Here is a 25,747-nt window from a genome sequence, read left to right on the forward strand (position 1 = left end):
ATCCAGAGGGAGAGGATTCTGCTCCCTAAGATTAGGAAAAGAAAACCTTCTGCACCATTCAGCTGATTTCAATCATGGTACTTTTTCTGAACATATCAGGTAGTGAGTCAGAATCCTCCCCTCATCTCTCTACTTATTACCATATTTTCTTTTCAGGTTTAAAAAATGAATTATTTATTTTTATAAGAAATATAAAACAGGGCAATGAGGGCTTTCAAAGAACAAACAATCCTTCTTAACTAACCAATTAACCATTAATAGCAAACAGAGTCCAGACATTTGCTTCCTGGTCAGATACTATGACTTCTTATGTGACAGGATGATGTCTCTGTACAGTTTTAATTCAACAAGCATTCATCCAATATTTGCTAAGCATCTAATGTTTGTCAGGAACAATCTTTGGTGTTTGGGATATATCAGTATATATTTTGGGATATATATCAGTTATTTGATACTGTTGGCAAACAACAGCATCTGCCCTTCTGAAACATATATATTCTAGAACAGGAAGTGGGACTGGGGATGGGGGAAGAAACCCCACAGCAAATATAATAAATAAAATTCTGTAATAGGCTAGAATATGGTAAGTGCTATGGAAAAAGAGAATATAGATCAGACTAATTTCTGGTGAACAAGTTTGAAACACATGTCAACTTTTGGTAAAGTATGAACTCTCAGATCTCATATACATAAACCAAGCTTTAATAAGACTCCTTGTACAAGTTTTGTAATTAAAAATTCAACATATAAATATGTTGTAAACATCAGGCTAAAAGTAAACCTGAAAAGACAATTTAAATACAATTTAAAGACTCATGACAGGAAGGACTTGAGTGTCTTTGTCCCCACTGTATCCACTGAGCCAAGAACAGAGCTTAGCTCATGATATGTACTCAATAAATATGAGTTTGATGAAGGAAGTGATAAACAATTGGGGACAATGGGGATGAATGATAACTGATGAGGATTCTTGAGATTTCAGGCCATAATAATATGTGAACTGCTCAAACTCTTCGTATGCTCAAGGGACAAAATCTGACTTTCAACCTAACCAAATTCTTTATAGAAAATCACAGTATAATGAAATTTTTGCCAAATGCATGTTTACTGCATCTGAGTTGTTGATTGCAGCTACTCTTTTGCAAAGGAGATGGAATCAGTTTGTGATATATTTTATTTTTCTACTTTACTACAGAGCCAGCAGCTGATAATGTGTTGTCATGCTAGGAAAGCTAATTAAAGGGCTATACAGGGAGAATTAGATGTTCTTCTTCAGTTCCAATAAAAAGTAGAAAAGTGTAACCATGTTAATTGAAACTCCTCTTATGTCCTGTAAAGAAGGAGAACCGTTTTATCCTTATGCCAACTGTGGCAAGGCTCAGAGGAGTCGGCCTTCAGGACATCAGGTGAGGTGGACTGGAAGGGGGCGGGGGGTCCAAGTATGGAACGGTGTCACTAAGTTTTCAGACGCGGCAGCTCAATGTGGTCAAGTTAAGAATTTTTTACAAAAGAACCTGAGTAGCCAGCACTAAACTATGCATGGATTGTCAGCTTAAGATCTGTGGTTATCTTCTTCCAAGAAGGCAGAGAACACCGTGGTAGTTCTTTGCGTTACATTAGTTGTCCAAAAGTACAAAAACACCAGCTTTTAGAACATATGAGTCTCAGAAAAGTCTATGTCATTTTTTAATGTACAGCAACAATTATTTTGGTTGTCTGTACACATGACATCCTTTAGGGCAGAAAATCATATCTTTTTCAACTTTTTTATTATATAAACTCAATAAATGGCATTTATATGAAGCAATAAATGAAGAAAAGCTATCTGTTTTGTTTTGCAAGCAATGCTCAGATGAATATTATTTAATAAAACTATAAATTAGAAATTATGATTAGCTTGCATGACAAGGAGATAATTATGGAAGTTATATAAAAATGGGCATTTTTCAAGGATCTAAACTGTCCAGACTGGACAGCTAGGTTGGCCACATTTAGTAAACAACTGCTCCATTTCCTTTTGATCTGCATAAAAAGTTTTAATAATTTAAAAAATTATGTATATCACACAATATTTTTCCTGGTTTTAAAAAGGGATGGGCTTAAAAAATGAGAGGAGTTAAGGAGTAGTCTCAATATTAAATAAAAGGCTTACAGTGAGACACAGAGAGGACATTAATAAGATCAAGATCATCTGATTCTCAGGCATGTATTACTCTTTTACTTGATATGCTGACAGCTACATACTGACATATACTCAATTCATATAATTATCACAGCATAAAGGAGGAGTGTTTATGAAGGCAAGGTCATTGATAATGTAAAACAAAAAGGTCGCAGCATGTCCACTATGGGCAAATGCTGAAACATTATTCATTTAATGAGAATTAATAACACATTAAAACCTAGAATTAAGCACATAAAAAGGAAAAGCTGCTGCCTAGTCTCAGGGAAGATACCACCCAGGCAGTGGTTTGATGCTTGATCTGCCTTTTCACTTATTTAAACATGTTACTAAATATCTATGCCACAGATAATGGGTAACTTTTCTTCATTTTGCAGAAGTTAATGGGATATATTATAGTCCCCACATAGAAAACAAAAAGTACCTGAAGAATAGCAACCTCATTACGAAGCTGGCTTTCTTGTTTTGTTGGAAATCTTAACTTGTCAATGATCTTAATAGCTACATCTCTTCCTGTTTTACGATGTTTTCCTTCAAAATAAAAAAGAAATATTAGCATAATCTTATTAAATATCATCTCTATTGAAGAATACCAGAGTTTATAAGGACATTTTAGAATTATAAAAATGTTTTACTGAAAAAATTAACATTTCTGGTGAGCACTGACTTTTGCTCATCAAGATTTCATTTCTTAGCTCCATTATTATAGATCAAACATACACTATAAACTTAGCCAAATTCAAAACACAAAAGAATTAGGACATTAAAAGCTATTCATATGAACAACCTGATATTTTCTTATAAAACATATGTTTTAGAAAATGGATATTGAGCTACTTAATAGGGAAAATATTCACACCACTGGCAAAAGTATTCTCCTTAAGAAGGGATGAAGTCCTGATAAACTAATGTATGTTATAACAGAAAGAATAAAAATCTTGCCACTAATAGCTTCATGGTCTTGAGCAAACCACTAAAGCTTTCTGAGTTCCTCATCTTCAATGGTAGCACTGCTGTGAGAAATAGATGTAACAAGATATGTACAGTACACAGAGTGCCCAGATAACTATACACACTCAAAAAAACATGTTATCATCATTATTATCACCATCATCATCATCTGACAGGCCCTTTACATATATCATAGTCAATGTAATTCTCACAATAAACCTTCAAGGGAATCAAAGGGTCCCCTCAAGTTGTTCACTTCCACACTACCAGATTATAGAAGATACAGAATATAGTCATGCTAATTGAATTTGAAAGTGAAACTAATTACTCACTATTTTTGGTCACCTATAAACTAATTCGAAATTCTATTATTTCTACATTTGGTGTAATTCTAGTGTCCCTTCTCCCTACAACCACTTTCACTGTTCCTTCCAACTCCTCCGAGAAGGCTTCCCTTCACAATTGACACAACTATTGTCTTGTTTTCATGTTCTTTACTTTGACTGGCTGCAATCTCTATTCCAACTCAGACTTTTACTGCGACTACTGCCTGCGAGACTGTGGCTTTTTTAGTCCCCATGTTTCTGTCGCTATGGCACTTGACCTGTCTTCTGTGACTGTTCTTATCTGCTTCATCCGTATGTGTCCAGGTGTGACTTTCGAGTCTTCCTTGTGGAGGCCTCCTGCTAAACCCGCTCCTTCACTGTTGGATGTTACAAACGATCTGGCACATGCTGGTTTCTCTAATCTCATTTCTTACCCATTTCAGTTATGTATATTCAGTTATGTATATTTACCATACTTCATGGGCTTCCCTGGTAGCTCAGCTGGTAAAGAATCCACCTACAATGCAGGAGACCCTGGTTCAATTTCTGGGTCAGGGGGATGCCCTGGAGAAGGGACTGGCTATCCACTCCAGTATTCTTGGGCTTCCCTGGTGTCTCAGACAGTAAACAATCTGCCTGCAATCTGCCTGCGTTCGATCCCTAGGTTGAGAGGATCCCCTGGAGGAGGGTATGGCACCCACTCCAGTATTCTTGCCTGGAGAATTCCCATGGACAGAGGAGCCTGGTGGGCTACAGTCCATGGGTTCTCAAAGAGTTGAACATGACTGAGTGACTAAGCATAGCACCATGCTCTATACACCATGATTTTTTTTTTTTTTTGCATGCATGCAATTATGACACTGCAGAACAATTCCTTGTGTTGTACTTAGTCTCCCCAGTCACACTGTTAGGCCTTGACAGAAAATACAATGGTTGCTGACTCACTGACAGGTTTTCTGTCAAAAAAAAAAATGATTTGTACATTTTATAAGAATCAAAATTACTTTGTAAAACAGAGTAGAATTTAATTAGTTTTTAAATAAAAAAGCACAATATTATACTATGATAAGTAATAGAATCAAACATTGTGATTATTTCAGAGCACCCCATCTCACAAGAAAGATAATCTGTTACAGATTATATTAAGTAATTGAAAGTTATGAGGCCCTTTTACAGGGCAAGTAAAAAAACTGATATCTTTGATCGGGATGGGGAATACATGTAAATCCATGGCTGATTCATGTCAATGTATGACAAGACCCACTGTGGTATTGTAAAGTGATTAGCCTCCAACTAATAAAAATAAATGGGAAAAAAAAAAAACTGATATCTTTCCTAAGGATTTGAAAAATATGATTGAACTGACTAGAATCTAAGACAGAAGTTTTAACTAAATTCACCAAATAACCTGAGAATAAGAAAAATGTAAAAATTTAATATTTTACTTCAAACATGTAAAAATTGCAAACCTTAACAAAATACATAACATTCCTAAAGATGTTAGAATAGAAGATGTTAGATTCTAACATCTAATAAAGACATTAGAATAGACTAGTTTTTGCCTAGTTACATGAATGGATTTCTATAGCACTGTGACAAAATATGCTAAGGGGAAAAAGAATGTTTCCAAATTACAGTTTCCTTGTTTCTCAACATTTTGCCTGTGTAAACCAGTATTTAACCATTATTGTGTATAGAGTTTGTCAATATTTAAGCAAAAGAAATTTTGTAGGAGTAGAAAAATTTCTCTTTCAAAACAGACATGTGCTAATTTTCCAGTTAGTGATCACCTCAAGAGACATTTCTAAAAAGGTAAGTGACAGAAAGACATAACATACAAAACACATTTCCATACAGGTTTTCATATTCTTCTTGGAGATATTAATTTTCTTAACACAAGTAGCCAAAACTTTAAATTAATAAAAATACTTGGTGAATCAACATACCTCCATACACAATTCCAAACTGTCCAGAACCCAGTACTTCATCAGGAAAAATCTGATAAACTGTGCTGATGTCCTATACGTGCAAGTCCAGAGAAAAACAAACATGAAGTGGAACAACATATTAGTCCTAATAAACTCTATATTTTACTAAATATATCATTAATACTTGATGAATTTAAACATAAACAATTTAAATGCCAGATGAAATCTACAATATAACGATAATATTAAAAACTCATCCTTCAATTTAATGTTATAATGTTTGAAAACTATTCTGCTCTTAAGCAGCAGAAATTTTTCAGTGTTCAAGTAAATAGGCTTCATTAGGGAGAAAAAAAGACTTAAAACTATATAATGTCATTTACGTATATAATGCCAGTATTTAAAAACGGATTTGCTTATTGAGATGGTTATTTAGAAATTTCACATTAAATAATCATGGTTCCCAATCCCAAGTCTGTGTGAGTCCTGATTCCAACCATTTCATTCTTTATGGCTAAAATGGTAAGGCTGCTTCTTTATCAATCATCTACATCAGATGAATTTAAACTGGAAGGAAAAGGGGCTGAATCACTGTGAATGAGCCAGAGACACAACAAACGGATAATGAAATTCTCATTTATAAGGTGACCAAACTGTTTCACTTTTTCCACTTAGAGAGGTTACAAGTTTCCAAGCATCTACTCTTTCCTCTTTGAAATAATAATTGCTAAGTAAAGCATTCAGTTTTAAATGACTATGTTTACAATCTGTGAAATGATGATGACAATCATGAAAGTATAATGTAATACTTTTTCACTTTCAGTATTGCTATGACATACCATGGAATTTTCTGCCTATCCTCTACCCTTTTACCATTGTCCTTTCAAAACCAAAAGTCCCTTTACATCACATCTTACCCTTTGAATATTCTATATATTCCTATCCTTTTCCTTCGTCTCTTCTCCAGAAAAAAACTATAAGTTCTCTCTAGCCTGTGATCCCTTCAGAGTATCTATGGTTCAGAGTTCAAGGTTGTCTGAAGACAAGAAAAGAAATTAATACTAGGCTAGTAGCCTGAGTCCTACTACTTCAAGTATTACTTCATTTTTTCCTAATAGCTCAATGGCCACCTAGAATTTGTGGGTGGAAGAACCACAAAGGCATCTAGAATTTCCCAAGAGATTTATAGGTAGATAAGTATTTCCCAAAGTTTTCTCTGGCTAAGTAAGAGCAACAGAAATCTTTATCTTGTGACTAATAGAACAAGAGGTCTTTTTCTATCTTCTGACTGACTGAACAAGAATACAGCTAATTTTTGTTATGAACTTTTCCTAATTCTCTCAATCATATTGGTTTTTAGTTTACTTTATGCCAATTTAGTAAAGGTTGCAAAGTTATGCTGGTGATAAACTAAGTTTCACGGAGTTTACTTTTTAAAAAGTAAACTCAGACCAGTGTAAGGCTACAAATATTTTCCTTTTGGTCACAGGCATAGCAGTCAAAATTGAGGGAAAAATCTGAGTCACAGGATGAGGTAGGAAAGGCCTCATTACTTTTGGGCTTCCTGCCACAGTGACAAAGTATAATAAAAAAAAAGCAAACATATGACAGAGTGTAAATTAACTTCGTAATATGTATATGATCTACATAGAATTTTCAAAAACTGAGCTGATGGAATTAGGTGGTACAGTTGACTAGGGTGCTAGAATGTGGCCCCATAAAATCTCATTTACGCAGTTTCATCAGGTCTCCTTGATAAGTACAAGTGATGGTAAGTGTATGTGTAACTCCTTGTCATTTGATAGCACTCCTGGGTGGCAATCAGGGAAACAGAATAAGGGCATGTTTAAGCTAATCATGAAACTCAAATAATTTATCTATTTTATCTTGTATCACATAACATCAACCATTTAAAATTCCAGTATCAAGATGGGTCAAATACATAAAAAATCAGGCACTGCATTATAATTGCTTACCTGAAATGAAAAATAGTTATTTAACTCTGCACACTACAGAATAGATTACAAAAAATCACTAAAAAATTGATACAATGTAATGTTTCTAAAATTTTATAGAGGAAAAACATCCAAAGGGACCCTACTTAATTTTCTAGAAAATACTAAAAAATTAAAATGTCAGATCAATAACAATGCATTTTATGATGCTCTTATTTTCCAATAAAAGATCACAGTACCAAGTTTTATATTAGTAGGTACATACTCACCACATTTTCTTGAATCTGGCAGTTTGATACTGAAATACTCACAGAAATATCTCCTAGAAATATAAGTTAAAAAATACACCAAAGAAGTTAAGAGAGGTAATCGCAAAATAGGTAAACACATGCTTACTAATCAAGCTGCAGGGGTGTTTTTAAATCATAGTAATTAGACTTTTCTAAGAAAATGTCTATTAGAATATTTGTTTGCTTTTACAGTTACAGATTACTCTGTACTTGGCTTTGAAAAATAATAGTATTTTGTCAGTTTAGAGTTGGAAGTCATAAAGATTTGGGTTCGAATTCTGGTTTGCCATTTCTTAACTCTGGTACAAGCAGAAACAACTTAATGCTACTAGGGTCTGAGTCCCTTACCCGTATAGCAGGCAAAACATTAACATCCATCTATTGGAGTTATTTTAAAAATAGAGATCTCACATAAAATAGTTAGCACTCAAATAGGCATATATATCTTATTAATATGTACTGAGCTTCCCAGGTGGGGCTAGTGGTAGAGAACCCGCCTGGTGAATCCCATGGATGAAGGAGCCTGGCAGGCTATAGTCCATAGGGCGGCACAGAGTTGAACATGACTGAAGCTACTTAGCACGCATGAATGCAATATGTGCACTGGTTGTAGAGATCAACTAAAAAGTTGTGACAAATCAAATCTATCACAGATCATCAGATCACCGTGATGTGAAAACAGAGGGTTCTTTGCCACAGGCTTCATTATTAATAGCCATCATGAGATTTTTAAGTTACATTTGTATACAGATACTCCTCTAAAATATCTTTCAAAAATGAATCCTCCATTTTTTATCTTGATTGAATTCTGGTAAAATTTATCTTATACTACAATGAACTTTGGCCACCTCATGTGAAGAGTTGACTCATTGGAAAAGACCCTGATGCTGGGAGGGATTGGGGGCAGGAGGAGAAGGGGACGACAGAGGATGAGATGGCTGGATGGCATCATCAACTCGATGGGCATGAGTTTGAGTAAACTCCAGGAGTTTGTGATGGACAGGGAGGCCTGGCATGCTGCGATTCATGGGGTCGCAAAGAGTCGGACACGACTGAGCGACTGAACTGACTGACTGACTGACAATGAACAGAGAGATCTACCGGGGAAAAAATGATTTAAGAGTTTCTAAGTACTCTGAGCACGGAGAAGGCACTGGCAACCCACTCCATTACGCTTGCCTGGAGAATCCCATGGCCGGAGGAGCCTGGTAGGCTGCAGTCCATGGGGTCACTAAGAGTCGGACATGACTGAGCGACTTCCCTTTCACCTTTCACTTTCATGCATTGGAGAAGGAAATGGCAACCCACTCCAGTGTTCTTGCCTGGAGAATCCCAGGGAAGGAAGAGCCTGGTGGCTGCCGTCTATGGGGTCACACAGAGTTGGGCACAACTAAAGCGACTTAGCAGCAGCAGCAGCAGCAGCAAGTACTCTGAACACTAAGTCTCCTGCAGAGAGTAGCATGTTCGGTGGTTTTGGAGGACTTGTGTTAACTCAGATTTGCAGGTAGCAAAACTGGCATTCCAGTCAAGCTCGAGCTGACAAGATTACTTCTTTTATCACCAACAAGATTACTTCTTCTTTTATCACCAGTAGCCCAAGTTTCTGCTATTATTGGATATATTGGGTTGACATGCATTTGTTCAAATTTTTAATATAAAATAAAAAATAAAATAGGATAATTTAATGAATGAAACACCTTAGTATATGTAGCAGCTTTTATTTGGAGACCCCCCCCCTTTTTTGTTATTCAGTCACTAAGTCATGTCCAACTCTTTGCGAACCCATGGACTGTAGTACACCAGGCTTCCCAGTCCTTTACTATCTCCCAGAGTTTTCTCAAACACATGTCCATTGAGTTGGTGATGCTATCCAACCATATTATCCTCTGTCACCCACTTCTCCTCCTGCTGTCAATTTTTCCCAGTATCAGGGTATTCCAATAAACTAAACATCCCCAAAGAGGTTCTCTTCACCTGTTTTAAAGACAGGCAAAAAACTAGCAGACTCACTGTGCACGTTGGTTCCTGAACCCACAGAGGACCCCTTGGGTATGACGGGCATGAGAGCATGCTGGATCGCCATCTCCCACATCCTGGCCACATCGGCACCAACACCACTGGTGAGGACACTGCTATTTGGTGGTGGGCTGGAGGGGTTGACCACATTTTCTCCCACATAATACACGATGTTTGCTGTGGTAATCTCGAAACAGTGAGGGTTGGCCCCACTAGGAATTAAAGCTGATGGTTTTGCTGGTTCCAGAGATAAAATTTCTGATAAAGGTATTTCCTGTGGAAAAAAGTGTGTACTAAATGGAGTTTATCAAAAGGATAAAACTTTCAAATAAAACTCATGCCAAGGACATATAAGAAATGACATTGCACTCAGCTATCATTTCTATAAAACAGCTTTATAAGACACAGAATATAACTAAGAAAAACACAAAAATAAAATTATCTCCTTTTTCCAGAAAAATTCAAGTGGCTTCTTAGTATGTTCATGCAATAAGAATAAATATGAATAATTTTGAACCTGCATCAAAATCTAAGTCTTAGACTATAAATGATAATTTTAATAACTGTGAGGTAAAATCACAACCCTTTTGAAATGCATTTGGGTATACAGCTGTTTTTAAATTTCAACTATTCTTTAAGGCACTGAAAATGAATCATGTAATTTGATTTGATAGATGTTAATATAATAATATAGCCACATGAATAGTTTTAGTGAGGAACACCACAGAGAGTGGTTTTAAAAGCAGTTGCTTTTAAGATAATTTTGATATTAAAAAAAAATTAATCACCATATTGTCTTTTAGGATGGAGAAGGAATAATAACTTTTAAACAACTTTTAAGAAATAATAACTTTTAAAACAAATTTTTAATTTAGAAGTTAATGAGCTTTCCTTTTTCTGTTAGGTCTGTGTAAAGGGGCCATGGAGAACCACACCTACTATCACTGAGCCTTCATTATTCTTGATGGAGCAAATATATACTTTTTCACTCTAAATTTCTTTTGCAACCGTGTTCCACTGGGTGATATGTTATGTGACATCTGTATTATTTCATGTAGAGAGACAGAATGAAAACAGCTGCTAAATTATTTTTCTAGCAGAAAGTGCTCCTTATGATATTGGCAATAGATGGAGGAATCATACAATGTTTCTTAACCCCTAGTGACATATTTGCAGGACTACCAGTGCAAAACAAAACAAAGAAAGTTGGATGGAACAGACTTCAGGAATTTACCTTTCACTAATCTTCTGTGACCCTGAACTTGCTAGTTCAATCACACATCCCTGCTAAAATAAGACAGTTAAGCTTCTTCTCCCCCTCCCTCTACCCCACCATCCCATGGGGCCAGAAGCATTCCACTGTGAAATTTGAAATTCACAGATGACTAATCAGCTCACAACCTGATTTCCCCCAAATCTAAAAACTACAGAGAAGAAAAAAAAATATCTCTCAGAGCAAGCTTCAGTAACAGCCACGTTTGTTGGGTGCAGTTTTGTATTTCTGATACTCTACATTCCCACAAGAAAGCAAGAGGGGGCATGAGACCTCAGTCAAGGCAACAGTCACCCTTACCTTGTAGTACCTGCTTCCTGTGTCATTCTGAAAGAGGGTAATACATTTGCTATCCAGTCTCCAATAGTGCCGCTTCCGCTGAAACAGAAGTTTGATACAGTATCTTTTAAAAATTAAAAAAAAAAAAAAAAATCCAAGACAGATAAAATCAAAACATTTTCCCCTTGGGGCATAAGATTTGATGGGGGAAAGTGTGCGGCCTTTGGAACAGGAAGAGTAACAATTTCAAGACTCTAGAAGGTGTCTATTCAGCAAATGTGTAGTGAGTTTCTGCGCCTACATTTGAGAGTTACAAATATTAAAGGAGATGATGTATTAGCACCCAGAGCAGTGCCTGGCACTTAGTGCAAGTAGAATAAATAGAAAACACCATTTTAAAATTTATTTGATGGCTTGAAGAGCTAAAGGTGGATTAATAGCTGTAATAAAAGGGCTTTACGGGAGATAAAATATTTATATTCTATTGTTTTAGAACATAAGGCATGCCATGCTGACCCAGCCAGGCATTCTGGCTTCCATTAGAGATGGCCCAGTAGAACAAAAGAATGTTGAGTAGGATGGCAAGGCTGACTCCATGGCATCAACCTAACATTAGAGGAATGCATCAATAGCTTGACTTTCTCTTAAGCTTATTGCAGATCTAAACATCCATGATTTGATGATCAGGTCCTTGTGTGTCTGTATGAATGCATGTATTTCTTCTTTTCAGACTAAAGTGTCCTAATACTATTCTTGGTCTCTTCCACAACCTGTCTTACACCAGTCAAATATACTAAATACTCTTCAAATATTTTACCACATCTAGGGAAGACTGGATGGAATTCAGTTCAGTCCTACAGTAAGTCATGTAAAGCTCTCTCCAGAAGAGAAGGTTGAGATTACAGATACAGCTGTTAGGTTATAGGTGTCCATTTACCTAAAGAAATGATAGGGATCCTACAGCTAGGCGGTGATGAGGAAAACACTACCAATAGCTGAGAAAGAAGCTTATTACTAAAGGTCAGTTAAATTGAAACATATGTCAATCCATGCACAATCTCATGCATCAACTATTAGGAAAATAAGAAGTAGTGAGAAACTCAGAGTATAACAAAAATTTTAAATGTGCTGTCTTTTATCTAATAAAATATAAGATTACTATGTTTCTGAATAGGTCAATTTTTAAGTGAACACTTAAGGATTTAAGAAATACATAACAGTTATCATTTTTTTCTCTCCCTAAAATTCAGTGCTCAAAAATTTTTTTGAATCACAGACAAGCATTCTGAAAGTTTTCACGGCTGCTATAAAAAGATAGATAGACACTTAAGTTGTTTGGGAATCATCTCAAGTAATACAGGGAAATAACTTTGTTTCCCTGAGATTGCTATCTACAGTCTTTTCCAACTCAGTTGTTCGCTCAACTATGGAACACCCAGAGACTGTGAATATTCTCCCCTGATCCTGTACCCTGCCTGCACAAAGGTTTGCTCCTGCTTACCCAGATATCCCACACTCTTGACAGAGCACCAGAAGCTCCTCTAATTTAAGCTCACAAGACAAGACAAGAGCTTGATGTGGATCTTACCAGTGTATCCTTGCTGGTGTAGTGGACCATCCAGCCTTCCTTCATCACTGAGCTGCTTTTCCTCTTCGTGTGTTTGACAGACTGTACTACTCTCATGAGTGGGATGTTGTTGCTTGTTGATGGACTTGAAAAGTCAAAATAGTTTAAGAAAGAAATGTTTTAAGATACAGATCTTCTTTTCCTGCCTAAAGCCTTATTTCAGCTATTTCAAAGTGAAAGGCAAAAGAAAATTTCAAACCCCATTTTTAGTGAAAGGTATTGTCAGAGTACCATGGTTCAGACTTTGGATTGCTCTGAAGAGTGAGAGGTGCTTTATATGTACATCTTAACAATCCCTAAGCAGAATAGTAAGCATCTAGGTTTTCAGGTGAACTAAACACTTGGTGCTCAGTATTGGGGTAAACACTGGGTATATTACTATCATAGTATACAGAGGCCACAGTTCAGAGTCACACGTGAATGATCATTTGCTTAATAAATATTATAGATACAATATTAATCATTTAGACATAATATGTTAACGTGAATTTCAGTCTCTCTCTACATAATTTCACAAAGTTAGAATCTGCTATTCAAACTGTCTTTTAAATAACTATTACTCATGGAATTATGCCCCTCCTTCATCTCCTCCTTTTCTATCTCTGTCTTCACTGACCCACCACTTACATGCTACCAATATTTTGATACTAAAGAAATGTTCACTTTCAAAAGAAAGTGGGGGCATAGGCATTTTCCAGTATTTGAAAAATATTTCTCATGTTATTAAATGAAATAAAATCCAATTATTTTATTGCTCTCCTCTCATGACCAATTTATGAATTTTAGTTATGAAGTGCCAATGAATATGGCATTTATAAAATGGACATAAAAGTTTGAATACACTTTCTAATATAAATCAGAGGTTTGGAAGCTATTTTTGTAGAGTCAGGTAATACACATTTCAGGCTCTGCAGAATACTTAACTCGGGCATTGTGCAAGAGCAGCCACAGCCATAGCTATGGACAGGCACGGCTATGTTGCAATAAAACTATGATACAACAGGGAACAGACCGATCTGGCTATAGTGTGCTGACCACTAATATAAAAAATGGGGATCAGCTACAAATCAAAGTACAGATAACCAAATCACAAACATGAAACTCCACACACTTCTGAAACAAAATCAAGAGCAGTAAGGTCCAGACATAAGTGATTCTTGTAATAAAGTGTTAGTGGCTCAGTCGTGTCCAACTCTTACCGACCCCATTGACTGTGGCCTACCAGGTTCCACTGTCCATGGAATTGTCCAGGCAAGAATACTGGAGTGGGTTGCCATTTCCTCCTCCAGGGGATCTTCCCCACCCAGGGATCAAACCTACGTTATCTACATTGTGGGCCAACTATGAAATAGATGGTATCTGCTAAGGTTGATCCCTTGATCTATGTATCTGCACACAGCAAGCTTTGAATAAATATTAACTTCATAGTAAATTTTCTGTTTACAAGTATGTGTAACCCTCACATGCAAAAGAAAATGGGTCAAAAAATGAGGTAATACCAGGAAAGGATGCAAGCTACATTTCTCCAAGGGAATCCCGACCTCCTAGCTCCAAACTTAGGAGCTTCCTCATTTATAAAGAAATTATAGGAAAAGTTTGGACATGTTTCAGCTTGGTTCCAGACCACAGAGACAAACCAAACATGGCAAAAAAGCAAGTCACATGAATTTTTCGGTTTTCCAGTGTATATATGTTATGTTTGCACTATACTGTGATCTATTAAATGTGTTACATAGCATTATGCCTTAAAAAAAAAATCAATGTATATTCTTTAATTAAAGATTAGCTTATTGCTAAAAACTGCTATCATCTCAGCCTTCAGGCAAGATATAGTCTTTTCGCTGGTGGAAAGTCTTGCCTTATTGTTGATGGCTGCTGACCCACGAGGATGGCGTTTGTTGAAAGCTGGTATGACTGTGGCAATTTTTAAAAATAGGACAACAACAAAGTCTGCCACATCAATTGATGCTTCCTTTCAAAAATGATTTTCCTGTAGCACACAATGCTGTTTTTATAGCATTTTACCCACAGAACTTCTTTCAAAATTGGACTCAAACTCTGTACTGTATTATAAATTAAATGCGTGTACTACTAGTATTACTCTAAATCCTTTGTTGTCATTTCAACAATCTTCACAGCATCTTCATCAGGAGTAGATTCCATCTCAAGAAACCACTTCCTCTGCTCAACTCTTAAAAGTTTTATCATGACACTGCAGTCACAGTTTCAGGCTCCATTTCTACTTCTAGTTCTCATGCTATTTATACCACATCAGCAGCTACTTCCTCCACTCAAAGTCATCTATGAGGCTTGGAAACAACTTCTCCCAAACTCCTGTTAATGTTGATATTCTGACCTCTTCTCATTAATCATGAATATTCTTAATGGTATCTGAAGAGAAAATCCTTTTCAGGTTTTCAGTTGACTTTGTCTAGATCTATCAGAAGAATCATTATCTATTTGGCAATCTTACAAAATGTATCTCTAAAAATAATAAAAGTTAAAATTAGTCCTTGATCCATGGGCTGTAGAACAGATGCTGTGTCAGAAGGCATGAAAACAACGAGAATCTTACTGTCCATCTCCATCAGAGCTCTTGGGTGACCAGGTGTATCGTAAATGAGCAGCAGCATTTTGAAAGGAATTTTTTTTCCTGAGCAATAAATTTCAACAGTGGACTTAAAATATTCAGTAAACTATGTTATAAACAGATGCGTTGTCATCCAGGCTTTGTTGTTCCACTTACAGAACATAAGCAGAGTGGATTTGGTATAATCATTAAGGGTTGTAAGATTCTTCAGAATGGTAAATGAGCACTGGCTTCAACTTAAAGTTACCAGCTTCAAAGTCAGCCTGTCCTTTGAAGCTCTGATGCCAGCCTGTCCTTTGAAGCTTTCATCTTCTAGCTGTGAAAGTCTTAGATGACACTGGCTTCAAATACAAAGCTGTTTTGTCTATATTGAAAACGTTATGTGTAGCTATCTTCATTAACTTAGCTAGATTTTTTGGTAACTTGCTGCAGTTTGTATATCATCACTTGATGCTTCACTTCATACTTTTATGTTATGGCAATGGTTTATCCAATCTTTAATAGCTTCAAACTCTTCTTCTGCATCTTCCACACTGCTCAGTCTTCATAGAATTGAAAAGAGTTAGGACCTTGATCTGGATTAGGTTTTGCTGTAAGGGAGTGTTGTTGCTGGTTTGAACTTCTATCAAGGTTAAACTATCTCCATCAGCAACAGTGCTATTTTGCTGTCTTATCATTTATGTGTTTACTGGAGTAGCACTTTTAATTCCATCAAGAACTTTTACTTTGCATAGACAACCTGGCTGATGGTTTACCTCAAGAGGCTGAGCTTCTGACCCATCTCAGCTTTCAACATGCCTTCCTCACTAAGCTTATTCATCTCCAGCTTTTGATTTAAAGTGAGAGACACATGAATGTTTCATCTGAACACTTAAAAGCAATTGTAGAGTTATTAACTAGCTTAATTTCAATACTGTTGTGTCTCAGGGAATAGGGAGGCCTGAGGAGATGAAGAGAGACAGGAAAATGGCTTGCTGGTAGAGATGTCGTAACACATAACATTTGTTGATTAAGCTTACTATCTTATATAGGCATGGTTTGTGGTGCCCCCAAACAATTACAATAGTAAACTCAAAGTTCACTAAACATAGATCACCCTAACAAACATAATAATGAACATGTGTGAAATATTGAGAGAATTACCAAAATGTGACAGAGATGCAAAGTGAGTAAAAGCTGTTGGGAAAATGGTGCTGATAGGTGTGCCCTACCCAAGGTTGCCACAGAGGTTCAATTTATTGAAAAAAAAAAAAAAAGGGATACCTGTGAAGTGCAATAAAGTAATAAAACCAGGTATGCCTGTAAACACAACTTTAAGTTTTCTCTATAATAGATTAAAATATCAAAGAGCTTTAAAAAGTAAATACCACTTGGGGCTCGCCTGTTTGACCAAGCCTGGGAGTGCACCCTCACCTGATGGTTCTGTTGGAGTCCTCGTGGTCTGGGTCTGGATCCTGCATTTCCCCACTGTCGTTCTGGCACTCGGCCATCACCATCTCAGCATCCTGGACCATTGCCTCTTCCATGTCATCCATGAGCCCACTGTTTCTTTCACTGTCATTGTCATCGCTCCCTTCTTCCATGACTACATCAGACTCTGCCCCAGGGCTAAGCAAATCTACGAAATTGTTTTGCACCCATGAACATAAGCCTAGTATCCTAGAGCCAAGACTTAAGAGAAAGTTAGGCAATCCTAAAACAAATCAATTGGAAGCCCTAAAAATACAGTCATGTGAATAATTCTTTTCTTTCACTTTCCTTTTAAACTTTAGCTCACAAGTATCTGAATTTATGAGAGGATAAATATATAATTTTACAAGTAGATGCTCATTTTTTAGGCCCCTAAGCCTAGAAGCATAAAAACGTCATGGGGAGCCTTGGAAGAATGCCAAGGGGTGATAGAGAAACAAAGTGCTAGGAAGCAAAGGGATACCAGTGAAGAGGAAACTAATCTTATTTCAGCAGCACAGCACCCTGGGGGGAAGAAGAAATACGTGGGAGGATGTGGGAAACTTTCACATGCAAGAACACTGAGTGTCACTGACTCCTGATATTCCAGTAACTTTTAAAATCATGAATTTCAATATATTAAATTGGTCACATAAGCAGCAGTGTTTAAATAACTATCAAATAAATATTTCATATTTGAAATAATACTGAATCCTGCCATTATACAGTTGATGCAAATGCAGTATAATTACTTACTAATATAAAGTTCTTACTTTAAAATTAGAAAATAGACTGACTAGAGCCTATTTAAGGCTGATGGTTTAAATAGCCTGCCAAGTTTGGAAAATGCACATTTTTCCAGATTTTTCAGACTGTATGGAAAAATGCAATTTCAAATTAATCAATATAACAAAAACTATACTGTTTCCCTTTGGTTCCAGTTATCTAGTACAGGTTGACATTTCCTGGGCCTGAATAAAATCAATACCACACGCCACTTAAACTGGGAAGACTGCCAAGTTTTTATCTTTGGCAGCACTGCAAAGCCAAAAACTACTATGGGAATGTTTTCCTAGAGAGCTTCCTCTTCTTCTAGAGAAGAAAGTGGAGAACACAGATAATCACTTGTTCTTCAGGATTTTAGCAATACAGAAATACTCAACCAGCTTCTCTGATCTTTTATCACCAGTTTTCTTCTCAGAGGAATCAATAATCTGATAACAGGCTGAAAGTCTAATGCAGTCTACTATCTATGGGAAAAGTCAGTCTGGGAATCTGTGTCAAATGTTTTCTTCAGAATCCATTAGGAATTCTACCAGGGAAGAAAATGAGAGCTGTTCCTTTAGAACACAGCATTTTTCTTAGGATTCCTTCAAACTTAATCTATGCAATTAAAGTCTTCCCAAAGGAATATTCCTCAATATAGAAAAGGATATGAAGCTTTTAATTGGCTGAATTAAATTTCCTTTTATTATTATTAAAGATGCATGTTAAGAAGCACATACACAATGAAAACCTAACTGGATGGATGAAGAAAGTAGGTAACTGTTTCTGGTCAATTTCTGTGATTCTTCCCTTGACTGACAGGGAATAAAAGTTAACTTCTGTCTCAATGTTTGGAATAAAAAGGATGGAGGAAAAGACTGAAAGGTATAACTTGCAGACATTACAACAAATTCTGCATTTCTGAATGAACTAGGATAGGTGTAGAAAATAAGGGAGTTGGGGAAGAAATCCTGGATATCCACGTTTTCAGTATGAGGTGGTTCACCGTGTAAAAATCCAGAAAATCTCTGGTCTTTATCATAACCCAATGATGGGTACTTTTCTACAGTAAAGTAGGACAGAGGCTGTAATTTATTGGGTCACAAGTATCTGAATGGAAACAAAAGTAAAAAAAATGCCACTAAGTCCTATATGACACATGCCTTAAGAGGGAGACAAGGCTGACCTTTTACCTACCTCCGTTAATGGTCACTTCACCAAGGCAGTTGTTGGGCACTTTTGGTGCACAGCGTTTATGACAGTTGAATCTGCAATCTAATCACAATGATTTGATTTTTGGTGGCTTAAACAACAAATGCAGGAGACCTGGGTGGGATCCCTAGCTCTGGAAGACACCCTGGAGAAGGGAACGGCTACCCACTCTAGGATTCTTGCCTAGAGAATTCCATGGACAAAGGAGCCTGGTGGGCCACAGTCCATGGGGTTGCAGAGTCAGATACAACTGAGTGACTAACACTTTCACTTTCAAAACAACAGAAATTTATTCTCACACAGGTGTGGAAGATAGAAATCCAAAATCCTCCTCCAGAAGCTCCAGGGGAGAATCCTGATGACTGGATTCTGATGGTGGCTGGCATTCCTTGGCTTGTGGCCACATCACTCTAATGTTAGCTTCTGTGGTCATGTCACCTTGTCTTTCTCTGTGTCAAATATCCCTGTCTCTGTCTGGTAAAGATGCTGTCATTACATTGAACTCTCCTGGATAATTCAGGCTGAACTTTCCATCTCAAAAGCCTTAAGTTAATCACATCCACAGAGACCCATTTTCTATATAAGGTACCATTTACAGGTTCTGGGGATTAGTACTAGGACACCTTTAAAGGCCAGTATCAGCAACCACAAGTATGGACACAGGGGAAAGGTTAGATGATGATCAGAAGGGAGGCTAGGGTCAGAGCCAGAGGAGCAAGGTGGAGAGCTATGTGTACATGGTGAGGGGAGGAGGGAATGTTAACGGGAATCAACCTGGGATCAACATCCAAACAAACAAGGGTGGTCAGGAAGCCTGTCTGAGATAACGCTAACCATGCACCTTCCGGCTGGTCCCTCCAGGCCAGAGTAGGAAACAGAGGACAAATGACAGAATCCTGCCATTAGGGGAGTGTGAGGTTGAGCCAGGGAAGGCCACTGAGGCAGTGGGGGAAGGAAGGGTAAGCCTTTCATCTATACTGACCTGTGAGTGAATTAGAAAACACAACCCTTGCTTCACTATCAGCCTTGGAAAAGTATTATTACCACACTGCTATTGTAAGAGCAAGTGCATTTTCAGGGACAGTACTGTAGTTAACACAAATCTAATGAGGCCCCTTAGATCTACACAGAGCTTGCAGCATCACAGATGCTGGAATAAACATGTCCAGTAGGGTGCAAGAATCAGGGCGAGTGAGGTTGAGGAGCTCCCTGGTCCAAATGGGAGGCTGAAGCAGGCTTAGGTAAGATCCAGCATGGGCTTCACTGCTGCCCGTGGGTAGGTTTCTATAGCCATCCATCACGTATTATCTCAGTGGGCTAGCTCCACTGAAACTGTCAGGAGGAGGTGGACAAAGGAGCAGGAGGTGAAGGTCTTGAAGGCTGTTTTCTTTGGTGCTGATGTTGTAATCACAATGATTTTAAAAGAAAATATTAAAACCAGGCATTCATCTAGAAAGACAGGTTATGAGGAAAACAATAATTTCAAATGGATGAGGATCAAGTGTTGGCTGGTGACAAATACTTGGTGGCAAAGCTATCCTTACCTTTGCACTGCAGGCCCTGCCTGAAGAGCCCCTTGAGGAGCTTCTTGCAATACTGGCACACAGTGGGCCGGGTGTACGAGTGGATGACGAACGTGTGCGGCACTTTAACTTTGGACAGCAGGATCTTGTCGAGCTGGATGGGTCGCCCAATGTACGACTGGGAATTTGACCTCTTCTCTCGACCAATGAAGGACTCAGATGGTGACTTTTGCTATACGTTTGAAAGACAACAGGGGACAATAAGCTGTAAAAGACTGATTTATATGTGTATGTATTTTTATTTTCATTTTGATTTAATTTTTCAACAAAAGGGTTCACATTATTACTGAGCCAAGGCACCAGTGCAGAAAAACTGACACAAAGAGAAAAACCATTTTCCCAATAAAACACACCCAGCTGTTCAGAGAGCAGTGATGTTCCCAGAGTGATACGGTTAAGATGCAAGTGACCTTGACACAGCATAATATATTTATGTATTTTTAAACTGCTTTTTGGTTTACTATTGAATTTAGTGGATTGATTGTTAAGAAGTCAGAGGAATAAACTAAAACTATGTTTCTGTTTTTTAATGTAATTTACTTCCCCTTTACTTCTTACTTGAGTACTTTGCTTTTACATTGAAAACAGAACTGGAGATCAGAATATTTGAACCTGATTTCTGGGACTTTAAAATAATTTTCAGCTTTTTAGCTTCACTTGTTTTAATGGAGAAATATAAAGTTGAAAGCAAACCAAAATATGGTTCTAAATCTCACTGCATACACTACTTCACTGACATTTACTAAATATTCACATGTACAAAATGTAAGAAATTCAGGAGGATAATAAATGAAAAGCAAATCTCCCCAGTCTGTCCCACACACTACCTCATCTGAAAAGGGCTGACAGTGTCTTTGGATTTTCTCCAAAAAAAAAAAAAATGTATAATTTAAAATTATTTTTCAACCATATAAAAGTAGAGTTACACTTATACTATCATTTATATAATTGAGAAATTTATATAATTTATATCATTTATATAATTGACTACTAGTTTCTATAAGATTCAAAAATATTAATGTTTTGGTTACAATTATACCTCTGTACACTCTGTTTCTCATTTTGTAATTATGTCATCAGCTCAGTATATAGATTTAAAAAAATAAATGAATTAAAATGAACTGTGTTTCCAGTGTTTTTGAACAATTTCATGGTATCTCTTGATATCATGGAAATGTACTTGGGAATCATCAGAAATAATCATTGCAATAAAAGAACTGAATTACTTTTTAATAGTCATTATAATTATATAATTCATTTATTAAACTCTTAACTTAGTATTAACTCTGAATAATCACTGTTTTAGGTACCTTATAAGACAGGCCTTGTTATCTATAGTTGAGGCATCTAATTTTGGGGTCAAATGCTAGTACATAGTACAGTCAAAACACAAACCTACATTTGTCTGCTTCTAGAGCCCTTGTATCATCACCTTACTTAGTTAATTTCTAATCTGGGTAATTACTGAAAAGATGAGAAACAAATCATATATACATATAATTTCTATCCCTTTCAATGCCTATCTGCATCAAATGGGAAAATTTTGATTTACAGGTTTCACTAGCTGCAATAAAAACAAATTTGAAATGAGGCTCTACTTAGGGATATTATGTCTACAGCTACATTTATAACTTCAATTCCATAAAAAACTATGAAGCAGAATTATTCTGGAAGGGCTCAACTCTTACAGAGACATCATGGGAGCTTTTAAAAATGAGTCTAAGGTTTGCCAAATCAGAATCATAAATACATTGAATAAATACCTTCAATGGAATTTAATTTTACTGGAAAATAATTAAATTCACTAGGTTAGGTCCCTGTTTTAACAATCCAATGGGCCAGTTTTAAGTACACTAAAATGAAAAGTGGTATTTTTCCACAGTTGGAAAGTTTCACCACTCAAAATAAAAGCTGATCTGTTGTCACACTTTCTTAGCAGACTTACCATGTTCTCAAATTTGGAAAATCATACGAAAAGTTGACCAAATTACTTTTCAGTTATTTTCCTTAAGAGACTTAATTCTAAGCTGTGTAGACAAAGCCAGTTTGATGTTGGATTATTCAGTATACCATGGGGCAAATTCACTTACATGAGCAAGAGGCAACCAGATAAAGCTGAATGTTTTCTTCTCACCCAACATGGTAACATTCACATAAACACTACCATAAACTATAAGAACCAGAATTATTCCTGAGAAGAGTTTTCATTTATTACCTCCAAGTCAGGATTACATTAGAAATTTTAAAATGTTACATGATTTTAGGGAAAAGAAACTGGCTATTATTTTGTGGCCAAGTCTGTACTACACATTCAGGCAAAGATGAGATTCACACAGCCACATGTGCCCTTGGCACTGAATAACAATAAACTGCAGATTTATAATGTCAAAATGAAGACTAAAAAAATAAAAAAAAGGAAGACTAATAGCATTGAAGATATGATAGCAATTTAAGATTTTTCACAACAGTATCAAAGGGTCCTCTTGTCATTTATGTATGGCATCTTAAAATCAACTAGCAACACAACCAGACATTCTCATGATTCCCTTTTCTTACAGTTCCAAATATAATCAGTCATTTTCAATGCAGCCCCTATTTCTAAATGAAAAAGTGAAGTTTTAAAATCATGAGATGGGGTGCATGCATGCGGGAATTGATGTACTACTGGAAGGAGACTGAGTTGTTAATTTTACTACGTAACAAACACTTTGGTAAAGGGATGTTCTGTCTGCAGAACTGTATTCTATGTTTCTGAGAGTTTACATGTATACATTTATACCTGCTTTTCCCTGTTATGCAGCAAAATTAAGAGCTAAGACAAAAAAAGAAGACTGGGTTACTATATGATGACTTTGTAAATGCTTATTGAAATATTTATCTATTCTTCAAAGTGTGGAAAAAAAAGCCTTACTGATATATAAGACATTGTAAAACAAACATAAAAATAAGATCCTATGAAATAAGGCCACTGACCTGTAATATAAATTTACATTTATAATATTTATGTATATATCATTGGTTACATAAATGTTTAACAAACATCATTTCTGGAATCCTGCCAATCATCCCTTCTAATATTATAAAAGCAAATAAAATGCTTCTAGGATTTTCAGAATCAGTGATACATTTTGATTAATAATTCATAGTTACCATTTTAAGAAAGTTACTAGTTGTAATTTCCATTTTTATGTGAAATCTCATTTGAAGGTATATACACCAAAAATCCATATTATCATATTTTTTGTTTGATGCATCAAGCTACAGAGTAGGCAAAAATTCAGAAGTTAGTAATTTTAAAAGAAATAGAGGATGGTTTAAAAAATCTTATTGATCTAAATTAAACTAGCTTGGACTTTAAGGAAATTTCAATAGGAAAGCAGACTTACAATTCAAAGGGTAATGCTGACTTAAATAACTAGTTTTTATGGAAGAATCTGACTGCAATGCAGAAGCCCTGGGTTTGATTCCTGGGTTGGGAAGATCTCCTGGAGGAGGGCATGGCAACCCACTCCAGTATTCTTACCTGGAGAAGCCCATGGACAGAGAAGCCTGGCGGGCTACAGTCCATGCAGTCACAACAAGTCAGACACGACGGAGCGACTAAGCACAGTACATGGATGTTATGCATTATTATACAAAGTGAAGAGATACGGTATCATTGTATTTCTTCATTAACTTACTTCATTTTAATATGTTTTATGTACTTGTATATTTGTATTAAGGGAAGTGAAAGTGTTACTTGTCAACAGTGTCTGACTCTTTGTAACCCCATGGACTGTAGCCCACCAGGCTCCTCCATCCATGGAATTCTCCAGGCAAGAATACGGGAGTCGGTAGACACTCCCTTCTGGGGATCTTCCCGACCCAGGGATCGAACCGGTGACTCCTGCATTACAGGCAGATTCTTTACTGTCTGAGCCACCAAGGAAGTATATTTGTATACTTAATCATTATAAGTACATTACTTACATTTTTAAATTAGATCTTTAATTATGGTAGAGAAAATTCTCGCTTACCTACCAATACTAGTGAAGTTTTTACTAGGTTTACTAGTTTAACTAAATGGTGTTTAAATTAATCTCCAGCGTTACTTGCTGTTCCAGTCTGGCACTGTGTATTTGGTGAACCTGGGCAATCTGCAGAATGAATGTTGTGTTTTTTTTCCCCCTGGGAATAGAGAGGAAAGTTGAAATATTTTGGAAAGGGAGCAGCAAACAGCAACATTTTGTTTCATTCTGCTTCATTATTATGTGTAGAGCAATGACTGGCTAAAAACTCTGAACAGATATAACATTCTCTTCTCTATAATTATGGTAAGCACATGCAAGAGGCTGTGCTTCTAAAAATTTACATTTTTACATTAGCCATTGGTCTTATGTACTGTTCTTTCCCTGAGTGGAGGAGTTTGGATCCAATTGTAGGTGTGAAACTTTTTTGAGAGCTGACATCACTGTATGACATGGTGTTGGTATGGACTGATGTCAGTGATCTGATTTGGCAAATTACAGATGATGAAGAGTATAAAGATCTCTCTTATTTTCATTGTAAGAAGGATCACAGTCATGAATGGGAGAAATTTTTTTTTTTTTTTTTTGCTTGCTGATGTGTATATAAACTGCTTTATTTTTTAAATAACAAATGAAGGGGGAAAGGACCACAAAACAGACAGAAACAACCTCAAAGTAACTTGAAGAAAATGTAGATTTCAGAAGGGGATGGCTCACAACACCACCTGTGAAGGAACTCCTGAGAGGTTTATGGTTGCCCTTCACTACCTGCCTGGTGTATTCACTCTGGCCCTCCTCACTGCCCCTCGTAAGCCAGGGTTCTGACCTGGTTTCAAGCGGAGATTTAGTCAACTCTGGGTTCTAACCTTCTAGAGATTTGCTTGGGAGCAAGGCAGTCCATATATCAACCACAGGCCCAACTCCAGGAATGAACCAGAGATCTCATGACCTATGGCTGATCAGGGTCACTAGGAGCTGAGGACAGGGTCATGAACCCACAGCTGGCCAGCTGTTTCAGAATCAGGTCACATGAGAGACACTCGGGCTACCTGTTCTGACCTATTCCCAACTTTCCTCACCAGACAAGGGCTCCTGGTGATTCTGGTTTACACAGACAGGTTTATGGGATCATAAGCACAAAAAAGGCCTCATGTATCTGAAGACCAAAATGGCCGATAAACTCAGAACTACCTCAGGATACATAAGAGCTCTCACCAGCCCAAAGAAAGCACCCAAAGGTCCAAACAGCTGGGAAGACTTGGTCAGGGGGGCACTCTCCAGACAAGGTGGGCTGCTAGACAGCACAGATCCACA

The 25,747-nt window shown here is 36.8% G+C and overlaps 1 protein-coding gene across 3 annotated transcripts in view; it reads right to left on the reverse strand.

Annotated features, from left to right (window-relative positions):
* The window catches only part of PRKD1 (protein kinase D1), a 340,125-nt gene that overhangs the window by 37,500 nt on the left and 276,878 nt on the right, over positions 1–25,747 (reverse strand). For all 3 annotated transcript variants that reach the window (XM_043922695.1, XM_043922694.1, XM_043922696.1), the window contains 9 exons: positions 20,388–20,598; positions 18,829–18,906; positions 16,831–17,035; positions 12,789–12,912; positions 11,222–11,299; positions 9,643–9,922; positions 7,612–7,664; positions 5,406–5,478; positions 2,607–2,713 (listed from right to left, as the gene is read on the reverse strand). In XM_043922695.1, the coding sequence (XP_043778630.1) occupies positions 2,607–2,713; positions 5,406–5,478; positions 7,612–7,664; positions 9,643–9,922; positions 11,222–11,299; positions 12,789–12,912; positions 16,831–17,035; positions 18,829–18,906; positions 20,388–20,598 (1,209 nt within the window). The remainder of the gene's footprint in view (positions 1–2,606; positions 2,714–5,405; positions 5,479–7,611; positions 7,665–9,642; positions 9,923–11,221; positions 11,300–12,788; positions 12,913–16,830; positions 17,036–18,828; positions 18,907–20,387; positions 20,599–25,747) is intronic.

The sequence above is a fragment of the Cervus elaphus genome, chromosome 13 (assembly GCF_910594005.1).
Source record: "Cervus elaphus chromosome 13, mCerEla1.1, whole genome shotgun sequence".
NCBI lineage: Eukaryota > Metazoa > Chordata > Mammalia > Artiodactyla > Cervidae > Cervus > Cervus elaphus.